General features: G+C 42.6%; 1 protein-coding gene across 1 annotated transcript in view; it reads left to right on the plus strand.

Moving 5' to 3' along the window:
- Positions 1–18,000, plus strand: part of LOC121730729 (dynein beta chain, ciliary) — a 42,169-nt gene that overhangs the window by 4,285 nt on the left and 19,884 nt on the right. The window contains exons 3-35 of the mRNA XM_042119869.1: positions 736–893; positions 1,071–1,293; positions 1,561–1,713; positions 2,037–2,248; positions 2,321–2,836; positions 2,913–3,023; positions 3,112–3,266; positions 3,602–3,791; positions 3,867–4,128; positions 4,352–4,500; positions 4,602–4,813; positions 5,044–5,329; positions 5,574–5,852; positions 6,079–6,214; positions 6,521–6,702; positions 8,400–8,558; positions 9,006–9,179; positions 9,493–9,638; positions 9,949–10,075; positions 10,532–10,561; positions 11,188–11,433; positions 11,959–12,183; positions 12,375–12,601; positions 12,835–12,976; positions 13,218–13,630; positions 13,747–13,882; positions 14,401–14,535; positions 14,626–14,756; positions 14,850–15,183; positions 15,259–15,971; positions 16,095–16,396; positions 16,467–16,621; positions 16,828–16,964. Of these exons, the coding sequence (XP_041975803.1) occupies positions 736–893; positions 1,071–1,293; positions 1,561–1,713; positions 2,037–2,248; positions 2,321–2,836; positions 2,913–3,023; positions 3,112–3,266; positions 3,602–3,791; positions 3,867–4,128; positions 4,352–4,500; positions 4,602–4,813; positions 5,044–5,329; positions 5,574–5,852; positions 6,079–6,214; positions 6,521–6,702; positions 8,400–8,558; positions 9,006–9,179; positions 9,493–9,638; positions 9,949–10,075; positions 10,532–10,561; positions 11,188–11,433; positions 11,959–12,183; positions 12,375–12,601; positions 12,835–12,976; positions 13,218–13,630; positions 13,747–13,882; positions 14,401–14,535; positions 14,626–14,756; positions 14,850–15,183; positions 15,259–15,971; positions 16,095–16,396; positions 16,467–16,621; positions 16,828–16,964 (7,156 nt within the window). The remainder of the gene's footprint in view (positions 1–735; positions 894–1,070; positions 1,294–1,560; positions 1,714–2,036; positions 2,249–2,320; positions 2,837–2,912; positions 3,024–3,111; positions 3,267–3,601; positions 3,792–3,866; positions 4,129–4,351; positions 4,501–4,601; positions 4,814–5,043; positions 5,330–5,573; positions 5,853–6,078; positions 6,215–6,520; positions 6,703–8,399; positions 8,559–9,005; positions 9,180–9,492; positions 9,639–9,948; positions 10,076–10,531; positions 10,562–11,187; positions 11,434–11,958; positions 12,184–12,374; positions 12,602–12,834; positions 12,977–13,217; positions 13,631–13,746; positions 13,883–14,400; positions 14,536–14,625; positions 14,757–14,849; positions 15,184–15,258; positions 15,972–16,094; positions 16,397–16,466; positions 16,622–16,827; positions 16,965–18,000) is intronic.

Genomic DNA, 18,000 nt, shown 5'->3' on the forward strand with positions numbered 1-18,000 from the left:
AATAGTAATCCATGAAACTTTGCTATTATTACAAACTAGATGTTCCGTGCGGCTTCGCCCGCGAAATTTAGGAATGTCACGGAAACCGTAAATTTTTCTGCAAAAAACAAACCTATGTCCTTTCACGTGGACTATTGTGTGCCAAATAACATAAAAATTGCTCCAGTACGTTCAAATTTAAGCCCTTTCAAATAATTTCCCCCGTTTTTTCCACACCTTCCTCTATTTCTTCGCTCCTAAATGTCTTAGCGTGATAAAATATAGCCTATAGCCTGTCTCGATAAATAGGCTATCTAACACTGGCTATTTTCCAAATCGGACCAGTAGTACCTGAGATTAGTGCGTTCAAACAAACAAACTCTTCCCAATTATAATATTAAATAATAATAATATTAGTAATATAGATTATTCGCCTATGCCAGGGATGGCGAACCATCATACATACGACATGAAATTTTGAGCACGTTAATGATCACAAAATTGTTATTAAGTAGTGTAGTGATTTTATTCTACAAAAGCGCCAAGTTAGGCTAGGGGCATTACATGTCTAACCTGAGTAGTTTGCGAGAGAGACTCTTCCAAAGTGGTAAAATGTTTTTTCTGATAAAAATTCTTTCTGACTGGACTGAACTATAATATTGAAGCCTACCTGGACCATAAGAATTGGCTTAAGAAACTCGCACGAGGCCATCTTTTACCAAAAAGATGGAAAATTGATCTTTTTAAGTTTACCAGGTGACCTGGCGCCGCGGCTGATCGACGAGCTGGCGTCGCTGGTGGACGAGGTACTGGTGCCGCTGCTGTCCAACCCCCTCAACCACGACGGCTGGCCGCGCGTCGTTTCCCAGGACATCCTCAAGCAGATACACAACCTCAAGAGCACCGTCTACGAGGTATTACTGACCTCGCGGCCCGGTGCTCGGGCTCCGCGGCCACTTGTTTGACACGAGAAACCCAAATGAATGGGGTCTAGGATTTGAATGGCATGAATTATTGCTAAACCCATTTGGAAATGAAAATTTTATCATATGAAGAATTTGTTCTCGTTAAAACCACGCCGCTTTTACCAGGTTAAAGGCAAGGTGAACGGTCAGACGGTGCTGCCGATGCCGGTGGGCGTGGAACTGGTGCACGAGGCGGCGCGGGGGCTGGACCGGGGGGAGGGGGTGGACCTCTACCTCAAGAGCGCCGTTGAGGGCGTCGTCATCAAGTGGGCGCAGCAGATCAACGACGTCGTCATGGAGGACTCCGCGCAGGCCTTCAACAACGGCAACAACCCGCTGCCCAGTGTCGGTGAGAAAATACCAATACTAATAAAAATTTCAGGCTATTGAAAATTAGGAAGTAGTTTATCCATAGATACTAGGAGACGTATATCTATTACTGGCCTTAGTCTTTTCAAAAATATACCTTCAGATAGATAGTACATTTTACATCGTACTATTTCAAGCAAAGCTATTATGCAAATGAATAAGAAACGAGGATTCGTTTCTTATTCATTGGCATAATAGTTCTGCTAGATGGTCTGCCCACCAAAATATTGTTTTCTGTTACCAATAGAGCTGGCGTTCTGGAGATCTCGTGTGAACAACCTGAGCTACATCTACGACCAGCTGCGCACGGAGCGAGTGCGGTGCATGGCCGTCATACTGGAGAAGACCACATCCGCTTACTACCCCTGCTTCAGTCGACTCTTCAAGAATATTGTGTCAGGTACCATCGGGAAATTGATTCCTAGGCAGTTGACGGACCTACGTCATGTTGTCGGCTTATGTCAATTCAATGTTAGCTGCGACCAAATTACTTAGGTCCGCCATCTGCCTAGGAATCAATTTCCTCGATGGTACAACTATTTGCATATATTCTCTATACGGCATAATTCTGGTTCTGTTATAGTGCTACTACTTACCTACTAAAGTTGTAAGAAAATGTAAACTAGGTATATATAATTTTTCCGCAGTAAAATGTTTGTAATTGTCTTTTTCATTATCAGTGTTTAAATTTTTATCTTGATTAAAATAGTCCCATATTTTTAGGCCTGGCGGAAGCGAGTGAGATAGATCTGTATTTGAGAACGCTAGAGAAACATTTCCAAGGTCTGGAGGACACCGACTTCACCGAGTGTCAGGTTCTGTTCCGGCCGCTGTTCCACGTCATCTGTCTCATATGGAGAGACTCCAAGTACTACTGCAGCTCGTCCAAGCTGATGGTTCTCATCAAGCAGATATGTAACTTGCTAATTCATCAGGTATTTACTCAATGGCTGAAAATGTCTACTTGTCGTGAGACAAATTAATTTAATTTTTTACATTAATTTTAGGCAAAGAAGTGTTTGGATCCGAGTACGCTGTTCCACAGCGACATAGATGAAGCGAGACAGCGAATTCAGCTCACAATAGACATACTGAAAAACTTCAGATCGACGTTCGACTACTTCAAGGAGAGTCTTCCGAAATATTTCGTGGACGGCATCGTCGTACCGTGGACGTTTCACTCCAACATAGTGTTCGAGAGGATGAACAAGTTCCTCGACCGGCTCGACACGATCCAGTGGTTCTTCAAGACGGTTCTAGAGTTTCAAAAGTTGGAGAAAATCGAGATCGGCGGGATGAAGGGCAGGGTGCTGGGCGGGCAGATACGGGAGATCTCCACCGAGTTCGACTCCTACTTCCACAGCTTCGCCTCCAAATCCTACGACGTGCTCGACCCCGATGACGAAACCTTCAACGAAGACTTCAAGGACTTCCAGGAGAATATCATCGACTTGGACCTAAAACTGTCCACTGTTCTCGTTGAATCGTTTGACAACTGTTCCACTTTGGAGGCGATATTTAAGGTAGTTTAACGCCTCTAGCTTTACAAATATAACTAAGTTAACTTTAGCTAGATGTAACATTTTTTTTCTTTTGCAGCTCATAGATATAGTGGGGTCTGTTCTCGACCGTCCACTGATTAGCAAAGAATTCACGGCCAAGTACGTGGAAATTATTGTGAAGCTCGAGGAGGAGATTGTTATATGCGAAGTGAGTGATGGCAACTGTTCGTCTTTATCTACTATTTATATCCGACTGTCGATGAAGGTAATCGATACGAGCGCGAGCGTTTCCCCAGGCTCTGTTCGGCGAGCAGACGACGCGGCTGGAGCGGTACGGGCACATGGAGGTGGACACGTTCCTGCCACCGGTGGCGGGCGGGCTGCTGTATATGAGCATGCTGGCGGCGCGCGTCACCAAGCCTGTAGCTAGCTTTCGCAATTTGCCGCACCCGTGAGTCAGCTGGGTGGGGCAAATTGCGAAAGCCGATTATGAGGCTTTGTATTCTTCTGTTGGGATGCTTAGAAGTTTAATAAAGATGGATGAGTATCTCTTGTGATATTTTACAAAGATGTTTAAAACTACCATAATATTATTTGCTTTTATTTTACTGTAGAATTCATATGAGCGCTCGTCACATACGTAAATGTTGGGCCTCGGGAAAATAGATGTTTGACGCGCTAAGGTAAAACTTTCAACTAGCAGTCCCAATAGCGATCTGATCTTTACGTGTGAGGAGCGCTGGAGTTTCTTTCTATTTTCGTTAAAGTATTTTAATGTTTCTTAAGGATAACGGAGTGCGACGAGGCTAAGAAGATTTTTGATAGATACGAGACGCTGATGAACAAAATAAACGACTTCAAAAGAAAGTATTTCAGCGATTGGTCGGCTAGCATACCGGATGTCATACGAGAAAAATCCAACAACAGCATCATAACGAGGGAGGGCTCCGATCTTATATTAAATTTTAGTCCTATGGTAAGAAAGAGAAATAATAAGCTGCCAATAATAAAATCGGTTTCTAGTAGTTTTTACTTAAACTTCCCTTTTTAGCTGCTGGAAGCGATGAAAGAGGTCCACCACATGAGAAACAACAGCGAGGTCAAAGATCAGCTTCCGACAGAATGCATTGAGCTGTACAAGAAGCAGGAAACGTTCAGACAGTACAGAATCAACCTGAACATCACCATCGACTGGTACAACCAGATACACCAGAACAGCCAGAAGGTCGAGTTTGATCTTGTCGAGGACGAGATCAAAGCTATCGACGTGCAAATTGAAAAAGCACAGAACGAATTGAATTGGAATTCGTCAGGTAGGAGTATGAATTACCTAAATAATTGAGTACTTAGATAGATAGATAGATAGATAAACACTTTATTGCTCACATAATAAAATGGGTATACAATCAGACTTAAAGTACTTAAGTACTGAGTAAGTACTTACTGAGTTCGTGGTAGAACTTTATGTTCAACATAATATACACTTTTAAATACACTTTTTTAATTTATTTTGAGTGCATTTGTGTCTCATTTCAGAACTATGGAACTGCTTACAAGAGCTGCACACGCTTGTCGGCAACCTGTACCAGCGCATGTCTCGGATACAAGACAATCTAAAGGAAATTAAAAACACAATGAAGTCGTGGTCCTCGCAGCCGCTGTACGAAAGAAAGGAAGGAAAGAAGGTAAAACGTTGCCGGGATATTTTTTTTTCTCTGTTGCCAACTATAGACCGTACTAAGCGTTTTTGTAAAGAAATAAAATAAAAATTGTTTTATTATTTCAGGATACTTTACTCAATTTGGACGACAGGAAGGAGAGGACAAGCAAACGGTACGCGGACATCGTGGAGACGGACCGGCGCATCCGCGAGCTACTGGCGGAGAGCATGGCGCTGTTCAACATGGTGGACTGCCCCACCAGCGATATCTGGCTCGCCTACGTCGCCTTCATCGACGCCCTGCTCGAGGAGGCGCTCTTCAAGTCCATTGCTTGCAGGTAATAGACAACATCTGTGCTATATAATATAACTATAGTTCTGAGGTTGATTTTGAAACATCATATTGGAGACTTTAGTACGCGTGTGCTATAGCGTCTTTAACTTTATAAGCAACAAAATGGATTAATATTGATTTGATCTGGAATAAGGATATAAAATTTGTGAAATATGTGACATACCTACTTTATATTACTGCTAAGAGTCTACCGTACTAAATATTGTATTGCAGCTTGGGTTACATAGCTGAGCACATGAATCCGAAGAACAAGTTGGAGCCGCTGTTCGAAGCTCAGCTGGAGCTGCTGGACCCCGACATGGTATTCAGCCCCACGCTCGACCCCAGCGACGAGGCCGGCTTTACCAGCCTGCTGAACAGCGTCATCGACGATATACTGCGGATGGCCACCCTCGTGCGGCGCATAGACCCGCGCCGGGGGGAGAACTACGATGAGTACGTCGCCGGACACCACGACATCGTCGACATGAAGGACGAGATCATCAGTAGTATAGACAAGGTAAATTCGTTGCAGTGAGATTACGATGATAATAATTAATGGGTAATTCATTCTGGAACACGAACAATAGATTGGTAAAGGCCATAAACAATGTTTTTTTACAGCAATATTATCGCAATTTTTTAATTCACTTAAAAAAGACGTATGATAAGAAAAGAGTATGAAATTAAAATAAGGGTTTTTGTTACTTATAATTAAGTATAGCATATTATAAACGTAGGTAATGTGATTTTTTTTTCGTCAGGTGATAGAGGACGCGAACGAGTTTTGCAAGACGTTCGAGAACTACTCGTACCTGTGGCTGGAGGAGCGCGACGCCGTGATGGAGATATTCCTGACGTACGGCCGCGTCCTGTCGCCGGACGAGGTGGACAGGCTCGCCGCCGACGACGCTGACGCCGCCAGGCCCGAGCCCGCCCCGCCCAAGATGGAGGCCTTCCGCGAGCAGATCGACCACTACGAGATGCTGTTCCTCGAGATCGAGGACATGGACTCCTATAAAGTCTTCAATTCTTGGTTTCAAGTAAAGATATATTCTTACTATGATTTATATTTTTAACTGCTAAATAGATTCAGACAAAAGACATCTGTGTGTTTAATTTTTGCGTTTGTAATATTTTCAGGATTTCGTAAATGATAATAATGGTCTCAATTGAAGTTAAACAATTGTGGGTAGCAGGCTTAAGTGACCTTTTAAATACAAAGTGTACTGCAAAATTGTGAGTTGCTTCTAATGTGACGTCTGTTAGGTGGACATGCGGCCGTTCCGCCAGGCGCTGCTGAACACGGCGCGCAAGTGGGGCAACATGTACAAGGAGCACCTCGTCCACACCGTCACCTCCAGCCTCACAGACCTCGCCCGCTTCATACATAACGCCGACGAAGGTACTCGTGAAGCCAAATCCCATAGTTGACTTATTAGCCCCCGACCGTATAGAGAGAGGAGTGTTACGTAGATATAAGTTTGACGTGTCTGTGTGTGCGTGTGTGTGTGTGTCGGCTAGATCGAATTTGAGAGTATTCTAAGTTATAGATTATCATCATCAGCCCGCTCAGTGCTGAAAATAGTTTTATCTACTTCTAAATGCATTCAATATTTTGATATACTTATAAGAGTTGTGAATCGGGGGTTGTTTCTAAATTTTTTAATAATTTAACATTACCTATATATTTTATTATTCAATTTCCTAGGTCTTCTTCAACCGGTCCCTGAGGGCGACTACGAGGCGCTTGTGTCTGTGATGGGCTACCTGATGCACGTGAAGGACCGCGCGCTCACCACCGACGACATGTTTCAGCCGCTCACAGAAACTATTGAGCTCCTCAAGTTCTACGACATGGACATCCCCGAGGAAGTCAATGTGCTGCTGCATGTAAGATACCCTGGACCGAACGTCGCGTAATAGCGCAATTATCATAATATTAATACGCGAACGAAAAACTTTGTAACCCTTTTTACGAAAAATGGGGAAACGTAGGTGCATGAAATTTTGCACAGTTACAGTTTATATGGTGAAGGAGTGCATCGAGCTAATATTATTTTGAAATTATGCTTTTATCATACTTTTTTTTAACAAATAAAACAATACGCACACTACATCACACACACATGAGAAATGACAGATTTTTGAGTGACAAGCCTATACATACGAGTTATACTCTTTTATTTATGGTTGAAGTCTGTTGACAACAAGTTGACAATTGGAAATGGATTATAGTTTTTTATTGAGATACTATTAATAGACAATGCTTATAGGGTCTGAGATCAGCTAAGTCCCAGAGACAATAGTCAATATTATTTTTTACAAAATATAGGTAGCAGTTCTAATATCGTTGAAACTGAGGTCGAATTTCGACCATTGGGCGATCTCTAGTAAGTTTTTATTATTCGTAGATTGCTTGTTATTTTTTAAGTTACCTTATTTTATGTAAGCGATATTTAGTGACGAGTTAGTTGCTACTATAATATTATGGTAGAGTCATCTAGTTTATAAAATTTAGAACGAAATACTAGCGCTAACTAGTAGTGCATAGCGATATTATCAGCATGAAAGCGGTAAAGCGCTATCTAGTGGTGAGATTTAGCAACATTTAAAACGGATCCAAAAGAGCTACCTAGTGTAAAAAAATGGAACTACTTATAAATGCTGTTGTCGTATTTTGCCTCTAGATGTCGCTTCTTAGATAAGAAGATATAAGATAAATCTTTAAAGCGCCAAATAGTGGTGAGATTTGGCAAATTTACAATGGGCCTATAAGAGCCATCTAGCGTCAAAATATGGAACTACTTATTAATGCTGTTTTAGTACATACTTTGCCATTATCTCTCATAAGATTTATTGCTATGCCCCAGTAGATGGCGCTAAATATTTACTTTTAAATCTCATAACTAGATGGCTCTCTTAAAAAATTGTTGCTGAAATATATCGCTAGTTGTCGCTAACAAAAAAAGGCAAATTATTATATTTTTTTTAAATAAAGAAGCTGTAATTTTATAATTCACCGTTTGATGAGACTCTCGAGTCTCTAGTATGTTAAGATATACTTACCTAAGTTGGACCAATGCAAAAAGGCTCGATCTTAATTTACAAATTTAATTTACTTAACTGTGATAATATTATTTGTAAGTAATTATATAATATTTTTACGCTATTTTATATTTTTGATACCAAATAACATTGTTCATAAAAAAATATATTAGTAAAATAAATTCAAAGCCACCACAGAGTTATCAACCGGTAAGTTGTAAATTATTCATTTGTTATAAGTACTTATTCTTTCTTTTAAAATAATAATTCAATAGTTTCTGTTTGCGAGTTCCGACACCGATAGTTTGGAGATATTTAAACTGGACGTTTATAACCTGTTATATAAATGTAGGACCGACGGCAAGATAACGGTTGTGATTGTAATTAAAATATATAGTTTATTTTAGAAATTTTAAATGAATTGTTGTAAAATATTCAATGTACTTAGATTTAAGAGTACATTGCATACCATATTATGTGGTAGAATGAAAGCTCCAATTGTTATTGGCAATAAAATATGATTCCTGACTCTGTGATCGCAGGAGCTGCCAGAGCAGTGGCAGGCGACGAAGAAGCTGGCGCTGACGGTGAAGCAGCAGGTGGCGCCGCTGCAGGCCGCCGAAGTCGCCTGCATCAGGAACAAGATACAGACCTTCGACTCCCACGTCACATACTACCGGGAGGTCTTCAAGAAGTACGATGTGAGCATTATGTGATGCAACTCCAAGATATTGTATCACTCGTTGCTGTTTTGTGTACTCCCTTTGTCCCTCCAAACTCCATCGAAGATTTTTGCGATTAAAGCGTTCTATCACTTATTTATACCGTTTTGACTTATTCATTGATCTGCTGTTTTACTTTGACTATACTTTAAAGTTGACGATTTTGGAATACGCCACAGAAAGTTTTACAAGAACTTTATTTTTTAGCCATTTAATCGAACTGACATTGGTTTACTCAGTCTCTTCCTAGTTGTATCCTCATGACTGACGGACGTGACCACCAAAATTGGCTCTGGTCTACTCAGTTGTGCCATATAAAAAGAAAAACAAAATAATACCTAAATATTTTAATTGTATAAAATCTGTCACGAAAGTGCTTCTAATTTATTCACCATTATCATCTAATGGCTTACTGCTCGGTTGCAGTTCTTCAAGTACGCGTGCTCGGAGCCATACGGGGTGATGTGTCGCGTGGACCAGGAGATGTTGCAGCTGGAGCGGGAGATGCGCGCCATCCAGCAGTCCGGCGAGCTGTTCGAGGTCAACGTCCCCGACTTCAAGCTGCTCAAGCAGTGCCGGAAGGAGCTCAAGATGCTGAAGGTACTTTCTTATATTCGGTAAACGTGTAAATAACGAGACGTTGAATTATCTGATAGCCATTTGCTACAAGAGAGGCTCGCGCTGTTTCGAAGGTGTCTACTCGTTGTTAGCTACTCCACGTTACACCGTTTAAACTTTTAAAGTATATTGGATTCGTGTAAGGTTTAAGCATTGAAAATAATTCATTAAGTTTTGGAGCCGACCATGATTTCAAAGAAAATTTTTGCATCTACGAATATATCGGTATATTATTAGTAGGTACTGAACATATTATTATGAGCTTAGTGGCGTTACATCTTGTTGAGTGTCGCAGCAACTGTGGGACTACGTGTACATCGTGCGGACGAGCATCGAGGACTGGAAGACGACGCCGTGGCGCAAGATCGACGTCGAGAACATGGACATCGAGTGCAAAAAGTTTGCCAAGGAGATACGGCTGCTCGACAAAGAAATGAGGACGTAAGACCGCTTAACCGTCACTTGCAAAAAAATACGCGAGTCTATACTAAAATATTATTGTATGTGTAACTTGTACAACCTGTCGCTAATTACGACTGCACTACACATTAAATTTCGAATTTTGCCATTGAAATCCGATAATTCGCCGGCTTCTTGGTTAAAGACCTAAACGACGAAATTTTGGTACAGAGTTCAGAGGTAGGTATTTAGATTAAATATAGGATACCTCTATCATGGCAAACTGTACTGTCAAGTGCGTTTGCGTTTATCTGCGCGGCTCGCGGGCGATCTCTAACACCTCGTATTACAGCTGGGACACCTACATGAACCTGGAGGCGACCGTCAAGAACATGCTGACGTCGCTGCGCGCGGTCGGCGAGCTGCAGAACCCCGCCATACGGGAGCGGCACTGGGACCAGCTCATGAGGACCACCAAGGTGACGCTCGGAGGATCCGGTAAAGTTGGTCACAAAGTTACCGCTCGACCGCATAATAAAGTCATTTCCCAGCGTGGTTTTCTGCACACCCTCGCATGTTTAACGGACTTGTCTGCAGTCAATGCTGTCACTTTAGTTTGAATATTTGAGGCTTCCCGAGACAGGAAATGTCTACTAGGTCGAGCGGCGACTCTGCTATCTGTGCCCAAGTGACACACGTCGATGTAAATATCATCTCTATACCATCAACTACGATCTGGCCGCTACCGTCTGGTATGCAACATGCACGTTCTGATTTCTCGTGTGTTCTGTGGCATGTATATTCGCTTTCAAAACTGTACATATACTTAAATGTATGTAATAAATGTATTTAACTAAATAAATGCTGTACATAACTAAATAAAGTAAAATAAATGTTGGTAATAAAGTGAATTTGCATACGTTTGTGCTTCCCAGAGCTTAGCCGCACTGCCGCCCGAGTTTACCGTGAGTATTGTTCTAATGAGTTTTTTGATGAGACACCTTTTCTTATACACTTTGATTGTTCGATTTCCTGTTTTTCAAACGTAAGCAAACAGATAAAATTCGACCAATCAATTTGAGTAGTTGTATGATGTATCTTATATTAAATGTAATTATTGTGATTCATAGGATTGACGTTCAACTGTTTGTTTACGTTTAGAATAAATTGGTTTTGCCGCCATTGATTTTGAGTATCATCATTTACTTTTGTCACGCTTAAAACGATTTGTAAAGTACATATACTTACCTACTAAAACTATATTACATATTTTCACTTAAATTCACAATTATTATGGTTTCAGTGTCGTCGTACATGCTGGTGTACTTACAATTGAAATCGAGTCTGTACTAAAAGATAGAGCAAAATTTTTGTACAAATGGTTATTGTATAATATTATCATTACTATTATTATTAATGATGTGCTCAAAGGCACAGATGCCATCGTCTGACACCTAAAAATGTTATAATTTATACTATGCCCTTAAACAAATTCATTTTACACAGACGACATCTTACTTTTGTTCGTATAATATGTTCGCTTCACAAGCATATTTGCACGAATTGAAACACGTCCTATAAAACGATGCAGGTGAAAATAGTGATGGACACGAGCACGACGCTGGCGGACCTGCTAGCGTTGAACCTGCACGAGGTGGAGGAGGAGGTGAAGAACATCGTTGACAAGGCGGTGAAGGAGATGTCCATGGAGAAGACGCTGCGCGAGCTGCACGCCACCTGGAGCGGCATGGAGTTCGAGCAGGAGCGCCACCCGCGCACCGGCGCCGTGCTGCTGCGGGCCAGCGAGGAGCTCATCGAGACGCTCGAGGAGAACCAGGTGTGTGCACGACACTGACGGAAATCTGTCTTTGTATAGAGCTAGCAAGAAAGTTGAAACGCAATGCTGGTAGGGGTCTTGTAGTGTAGGGAACTTTTGGAACGAAGTTCCCTATCGCGCGATCGGCGTAAATCTGAAGGCTAGACAGAACGATATTTGACCTTGATTTGACCTCGACACTTTTTTTATTAGGACCTGCATGTTCGGGGCAGAGGGCGTTGATAGTAAGTATTTCTGTGCGTCAACTAGATGGCGTTTTTTTAAATAAACAGCGACGCGTTGTTAGTATTCCTGGGCGCCAATAAATGGGGCTTTTTTAAATAATTTTTTTTGAGTGTATATTATGTACATACAGGTTTTTTGAACATAAGAAATAACTTCGTTCCATTCGGGTGTCCCTAAGACCTCTCAAGCTTAAAAGGAGAAATTACATCTTATTTTGTTTTGAACTCTCTCTGTTCTGTAATATTTTTTTTCATTTTTCTGAACTTAATAGTGAAGAGTAGCCATGCGATGTTTTACCAGGTGCAGCTTCAGAACTTGATAACGTCGAAGTTTATCGCCCACTTCCTGGAGGAGGTGTCGAGCTGGCAGCAGAAGCTGTCGACGGCGGACCAGGTCATCACTGTGTGGTTCGAGGTGCAGCGGACCTGGACACACCTGGAGAGCATCTTCATGAGCTCCGAGGACATCAGGAAGCAGCTGCCCGATGACTCGGCGAGATTCGACCGCATCGATGCAGAGTTCAAAGTACAGTAAAACATGGCTGCTAATTGTTATATTTATCTCTCACTTTATTACTATAGCAATGACAAATAAAGAAAAACCACGATGAATCCTGCAAGCCAATGACATCATGGTCGTACTACGAGCAATTTTTTTAGCGCTCGCGTTGATAACGCATTGAAAACAAGATTTGAAGATTTGTTTTCCTTTTTCAGAATTTGTCGACGGAAATGGCCAAAACTCCAAACGTAGTGAAAGGCACAAATAAGGAGGGTCTTCTGGAGGTGCTGGACGGTCTCCAGAGGGACCTGATCATATGTGAGAAGGCGCTTGCGGAGTACCTGGAGACGAAGAGGCTCGCCTTCCCCAGGTTCTACTTTGTGTCTTCCGCTGACCTACTGGACATTTTGTCCAATGGGAATCAGGCTGACCTTGTGATTAGGTGAGAATCATTTAATAGATGGTATTAAATATGCGATGGGTGGATGTTTGTAACTTCACACAAAAAAAATGGAATGGTAACTAGTAGTCTAAGCTCTGAATATTTTACCCACCTTTGATTCCATAAAAGTACAACGTTGCTTAGGAGCGGACTTTATGTTTTGTAGCAAATAATATTAATATTCTTCCACTTTGTAATGAAAGTATTGATAAGTAACTATGTATTGTTTTCAGGCATCTAACAAAGCTGTTCGACTCGATAGCCAAACTGAAGTTCCAGGAGAGCGAGCAGCCGAGCGAGAAGCTCGCGCTCGGGATGATCGCCAAGGATGGGGAACTGGTGACCTTCCATGGCACGTGCGACTGTACTGGACCTGTGAGCTTTACATACCTTATTTTGGTATTTCTTATAAACGATTTAAAATCAGCTATGTAACATTAACTTTAATGACCCTAGTGTAGGAGAACTATAGGTATACATAGTTAAACGTTGAATTTCATTTTCCATCTGGCTTCTTATTTATTTATTTATTCACACTTTATACAATTTACAAAGGCGGGTCTAATGCCTTGTGGCATTCTATTTACTGTAAGATTGTTATCTATTTCGACTACAGGTTGAAATATGGCTGAACAAACTACAAGACATAATGAGGTCGACCATACGCCAGTATTTCGGAGAGGCGATCGTCTCGTACGAGGAGAAGCCGCGCGAGCAGTGGCTGTTCGACTTCATGGCGCAGGTGTCCCTGTGCTGCTCCCAGATCTGGTGGACCACGGAAGTCAACATCGCCTTCGGCCGGCTGGAGGAGGGCTACGACAACGCGCTGAAGGACTACTACAAGAAGCAGCTCTCGCAGCTGAGTACCCTCATCACGCTGCTCATCGGGGAGCTGAGCAAGCAGGACCGACAGAAGATCATGACGATCTGCACCATCGACGTCCACTCCCGCGACGTAGTGAGCAAGATGATCCAGGGCAAGGTGGAGTCGGGCTCGGCGTTCCAGTGGCAGTCGCAGCTCCGACACAGGTTACTACTACTGTATACCTGTATACTACTACTGTATAGATGTGAAAGTGTGAACAAAATATTTATAAAAAAAAAACACATTTCAGTTGCATGACTTAACAAGGCTGTGATTGCAGATGGGACGAGGGGGACTTCCACTGTTTCGCGAACATCTGCGACGCGCAGTTCCGGTACAGCTACGAGTACCTCGGCAACACGCCGCGCCTCGTCATCACGCCGCTCACCGACAGATGCTACATAACACTCACGCAGGTGAGCTGCAGCTGCCTTAGGCACATTTTGACGGGATGTCTTAATCGTGCCACAATAGCAAAGAAGACTATATTCTTATCATCGTTCGCTTACTTAAAGTCCAGTTTTTGTAGCACGTTGAATAATAATGCAATGAGGTGAAGATGCACTTTTAAATAACCTATTCAAAACTGAACTTTACTCATTGTTCAAGAATATGCATTTAACGTTGTTAGTGGCGGCCGAAAAGGAAGATCTTCCGACCGAGAGAGATAGCATGCTCGGTCAGGCCGAAGCCCACTGACGTCATTTCAGACGTTGTATAATATATCTTGCCGTTCTCCGAAACTTCGATAGCGCGATGCAGAAATGTTAGGCGAATTGTGGGTACCGCAACATGCACATTGAATTGACAGACTTGCCGCCTTCGATGTTGGGCTGTTTGTTCCAAAGAATGGCTCATTTAAAAATGCATCGCGACGCCTCGCTACGTCGTACTGTGAATTGACCCTTACTGGTATCTCGATCTTTCTCTGCAGTCTTTACATCTGGTGATGGGCGGAGGTCCGGCGGGGCCGGCGGGCACGGGCAAGACGGAGACCACCAAGGACCTGGGCCGGGCGCTGGGCATCATGGTCTATGTGTTCAACTGCTCCGAACAAATGGACTACCAGGTGTGTTGCAGGTCTTTCAGGTGAACGGCGTTTCTTTTGCAAACATTACAACATTTTAACATCAAAATAATAACTGATCTGTGTTAACAGTCTTGTGGCAACATATACAAGGGTTTGGCGCAGACCGGCGCGTGGGGCTGCTTCGACGAGTTCAACAGGATATCTGTGGAGGTGCTGTCGGTGGTCGCCGTGCAAGTTAAGTCGGTACAGGACGCGATCAGGTAATAATTGTTCTTTATTTGTGTAACTCATTTCACCAAGCTTTACTTTTGTATCAGTTAAAGTACTCATTTCGTCTTTTATTAAAATTTTAGAGACAAAAAGGAGAAGTTTAATTTCATGGGCGAAATAATAGCGTTAGTGCCTTCGGTGGGTATTTTCATCACCATGAACCCTGGCTACGCGGGCCGGACGGAGCTGCCCGAGAATCTTAAGGCTCTCTTCCGTCCGTGCGCTATGGTCGTTCCGGACTTCGAATTGATCTGCGAGATCATGTTAGTCGCCGAAGGGTTTCAGGAAGCGAAAATTTTGGCAAGAAAGTTTATCACTCTGTACACGCTGTGCAAGGAGCTGCTGTCCAAGCAGGACCACTACGACTGGGGTCTGCGGGCTATCAAGTCCGTTCTGGTCGTAGCGGGGTCTCTGAAGGTACATAATGTCTTTTACCTTTCGTTTTCTTTTTCAGTTTCAGTTTCTTAAGTTAAACGACAATACTTTTTACAGCGCGGTGATCCGGGCCGGCCCGAGGAGGAGGTTCTGATGAGAACTCTTCGGGACTTCAACATACCAAAAATAGTAACCGACGACATGCCAGTGTTCATGGGTCTGATCGGGGATCTGTTCCCCGCACTCGAGGTACCTAGAAAACGGGATCTTGAGTTCGAGAGAACGGTCAAGCAGGCGGCCATGGACCTGCTCCTCCAACCCGAAGATAACTTCATTCTCAAGGTCGTCCAACTGGAGGAGCTGCTGGAAGTCCGTCACTCCGTGTTCATCGTCGGAAACGCCGGCACCGGCAAGACTCAAGTTTGGAAAACTCTGTTCAAAACCTACCAGAATTTAAAGAAGAAGCCGATCTTCAACGATCTCAACCCTAAGGCGGTCACCAACGACGAGCTGTTCGGCATCATAAACCCGGCGACCAGGGAGTGGAAGGACGGCCTGTTCTCCGTGATAATGAGGGATCAGGCCAACCTGGCCGGGGAGAACCCCAAGTGGATAGTGCTGGACGGGGACATCGATCCGATGTGGATCGAATCTCTCAACACGGTGATGGATGACAATAAGATCTTGACGTTAGCGAGTAACGAAAGAATCGCTCTCACGCCCAGTATGAGGCTGATGTTCGAGATATCCAACTTGCGGACCGCCACGCCGGCCACCGTCTCCCGCGCTGGTATCCTGTACATCAATCCGCAAGACTTGGGATGGAACCCGTAAGACTTCGTATATATTATTTTTGTTATTACATCTTATTTTGAATAAATCGTATAAATTCACAAATATTTTTGTGCATTCATCTATCTTAGACCCGACTAGCTAATAACTATTATTTTCAGGTACGTTACCAGCTGGATCGAAACGCGAAAGGTACCGGCGGAGAAGTCGAACCTGGTGATACTGTTCGACAAGTACATCCCGCCGTGCCTGGAGACGGTCCGCAACAGGTTCAAGAAGATCACGCCCATCGCCGAGATGGCGCATATTCAGATGCTGTGCCACCTGCTGGACTGTCTGCTCGTCCCGGAGAACACCCCACCGGATTGTCCCAAAGACTGGCACGACATTTACTTCGTTTTCGCCTGCGTCTGGGCGTTCGGTTCTGCCATGTTTCAAGACACGAATGTGGACTATAGAATTGGTACGTAGAATTTGAACAGTAAATCACAAATCGTGTACGAGCATAGAATTATGATTCTATTGCCTTTCAGAATTTTCAAAATGGTGGCTCAACGAATTCAAGAATGTAAAATTTCCGACCGGCGGAACCGTCTTCGATTACTACATCGACTCCGAAACTAAGCAGTTTACTCCGTGGACCGAGAAGATTAGCAAATTCGAGCTGGACTCCGACATACCCTTACAAGTATGTTTGAATATAATTCCACTCTTACATGGAACTTACATTTAAGTGCCAAAGGATCTTTGTTAATATCATGATATTAACAACAGTTAGATGTTAAATAACTGTCGAGTAGTACAGTTACTGTAGTGGTAGTATTCTAAAAAGTCTGAGCGAACGTACGTCTTTAACTGTGTCATAAACTCAAAATAAAAATAAAATGTTTTCAGGCAGTTTTGGTGCCGACCGCCGATACGATCAAGATAAGGTTCTTCCTGGACTTGCTGATGAAGAACAAGCACCCGGTGATGCTGGTGGGCGGCGCGGGCTGCGGCAAGACGGTGCTCGTCAATGAGAAGTTACAGAGGTATTCACACAAACAGGCTCAGTTTTAATGCACAAAGTATAACAGATCTTGCAATCTACGAGTGCGCGGCGCTCTTAGTTGTGACTTGTGTGAGTGACCATATCTATATGTCGCAGTCATCTAGTTCAATCTGCGATACGATTGAATGACTAGCGAATTCATTGAATGATACCATTCAATTGAATGACTCGGCTGAATGTCGATTGAACGATCTTCACTTAACGTCCAACTAGTTAGCGATTTGTAATATAAAATATTATGTAGTCCTTTGAAGATAGCGGACATAAAATCAGTCAGGTAATTGAACGTATTCCACTTTTTTCCCACTGCGGCGCCAGTTGTCACTAAAACAAATATGGCGTCAAACAGCTGTATGGATATTTTATCAATTAAATTTCGTTTAAAGTGTACTCTACTGTATTTGTGATAAAAAAAATATGACAGCGTGGATAAACCTATTACTACCCCGTCAACGTCTACTTAAAAAAATATAGGTAGCATCCCATTTAACTATTTCACTGTATAACTTTTAGTCAAAACGTTAAACGTCACACTCTACGTCTTAACGAGTTGTCCTTTAGTCATTCAATTGAATGGTGTCATTCTATGAAAACGCTAGTCATTCAATCGATTCGCCGATTAAACCAGATGACTGCGACATAACATACAAGGTGTAACAAAAGTAGGTGATAATACTTTAGGATTTGTATGTGTCCCTTATACAGAGTTCACTGTGAAAGTAGCAGCGCTGGAAGGGCAATTTTTTGTGATTTGTGTCGGCAAGCACCCGAGTGTCATGAATTTTGCCATGCAAAGGTGAAAAGAAAGTTACTCTTTCAGCACTGCTGCTTTCACAGTGAACTCTATTATGACTCTATCATACACATTACACACCCTATAGTATTATCACTTAGTTATGTTACACCCTGTATTTTAATATGTCTATCATAGAGTAATTTACTGTTGTTTTTGAGAGTTGTTTTTGAATTTTGACCCCGATGAAAAAAGAGGGATGCTATAAGTTTTTGGCCATTGG

The sequence above is a fragment of the Aricia agestis genome, chromosome 9 (genome assembly GCF_905147365.1).
Source record: "Aricia agestis chromosome 9, ilAriAges1.1, whole genome shotgun sequence".
Lineage (NCBI taxonomy): Eukaryota > Metazoa > Arthropoda > Insecta > Lepidoptera > Lycaenidae > Aricia > Aricia agestis.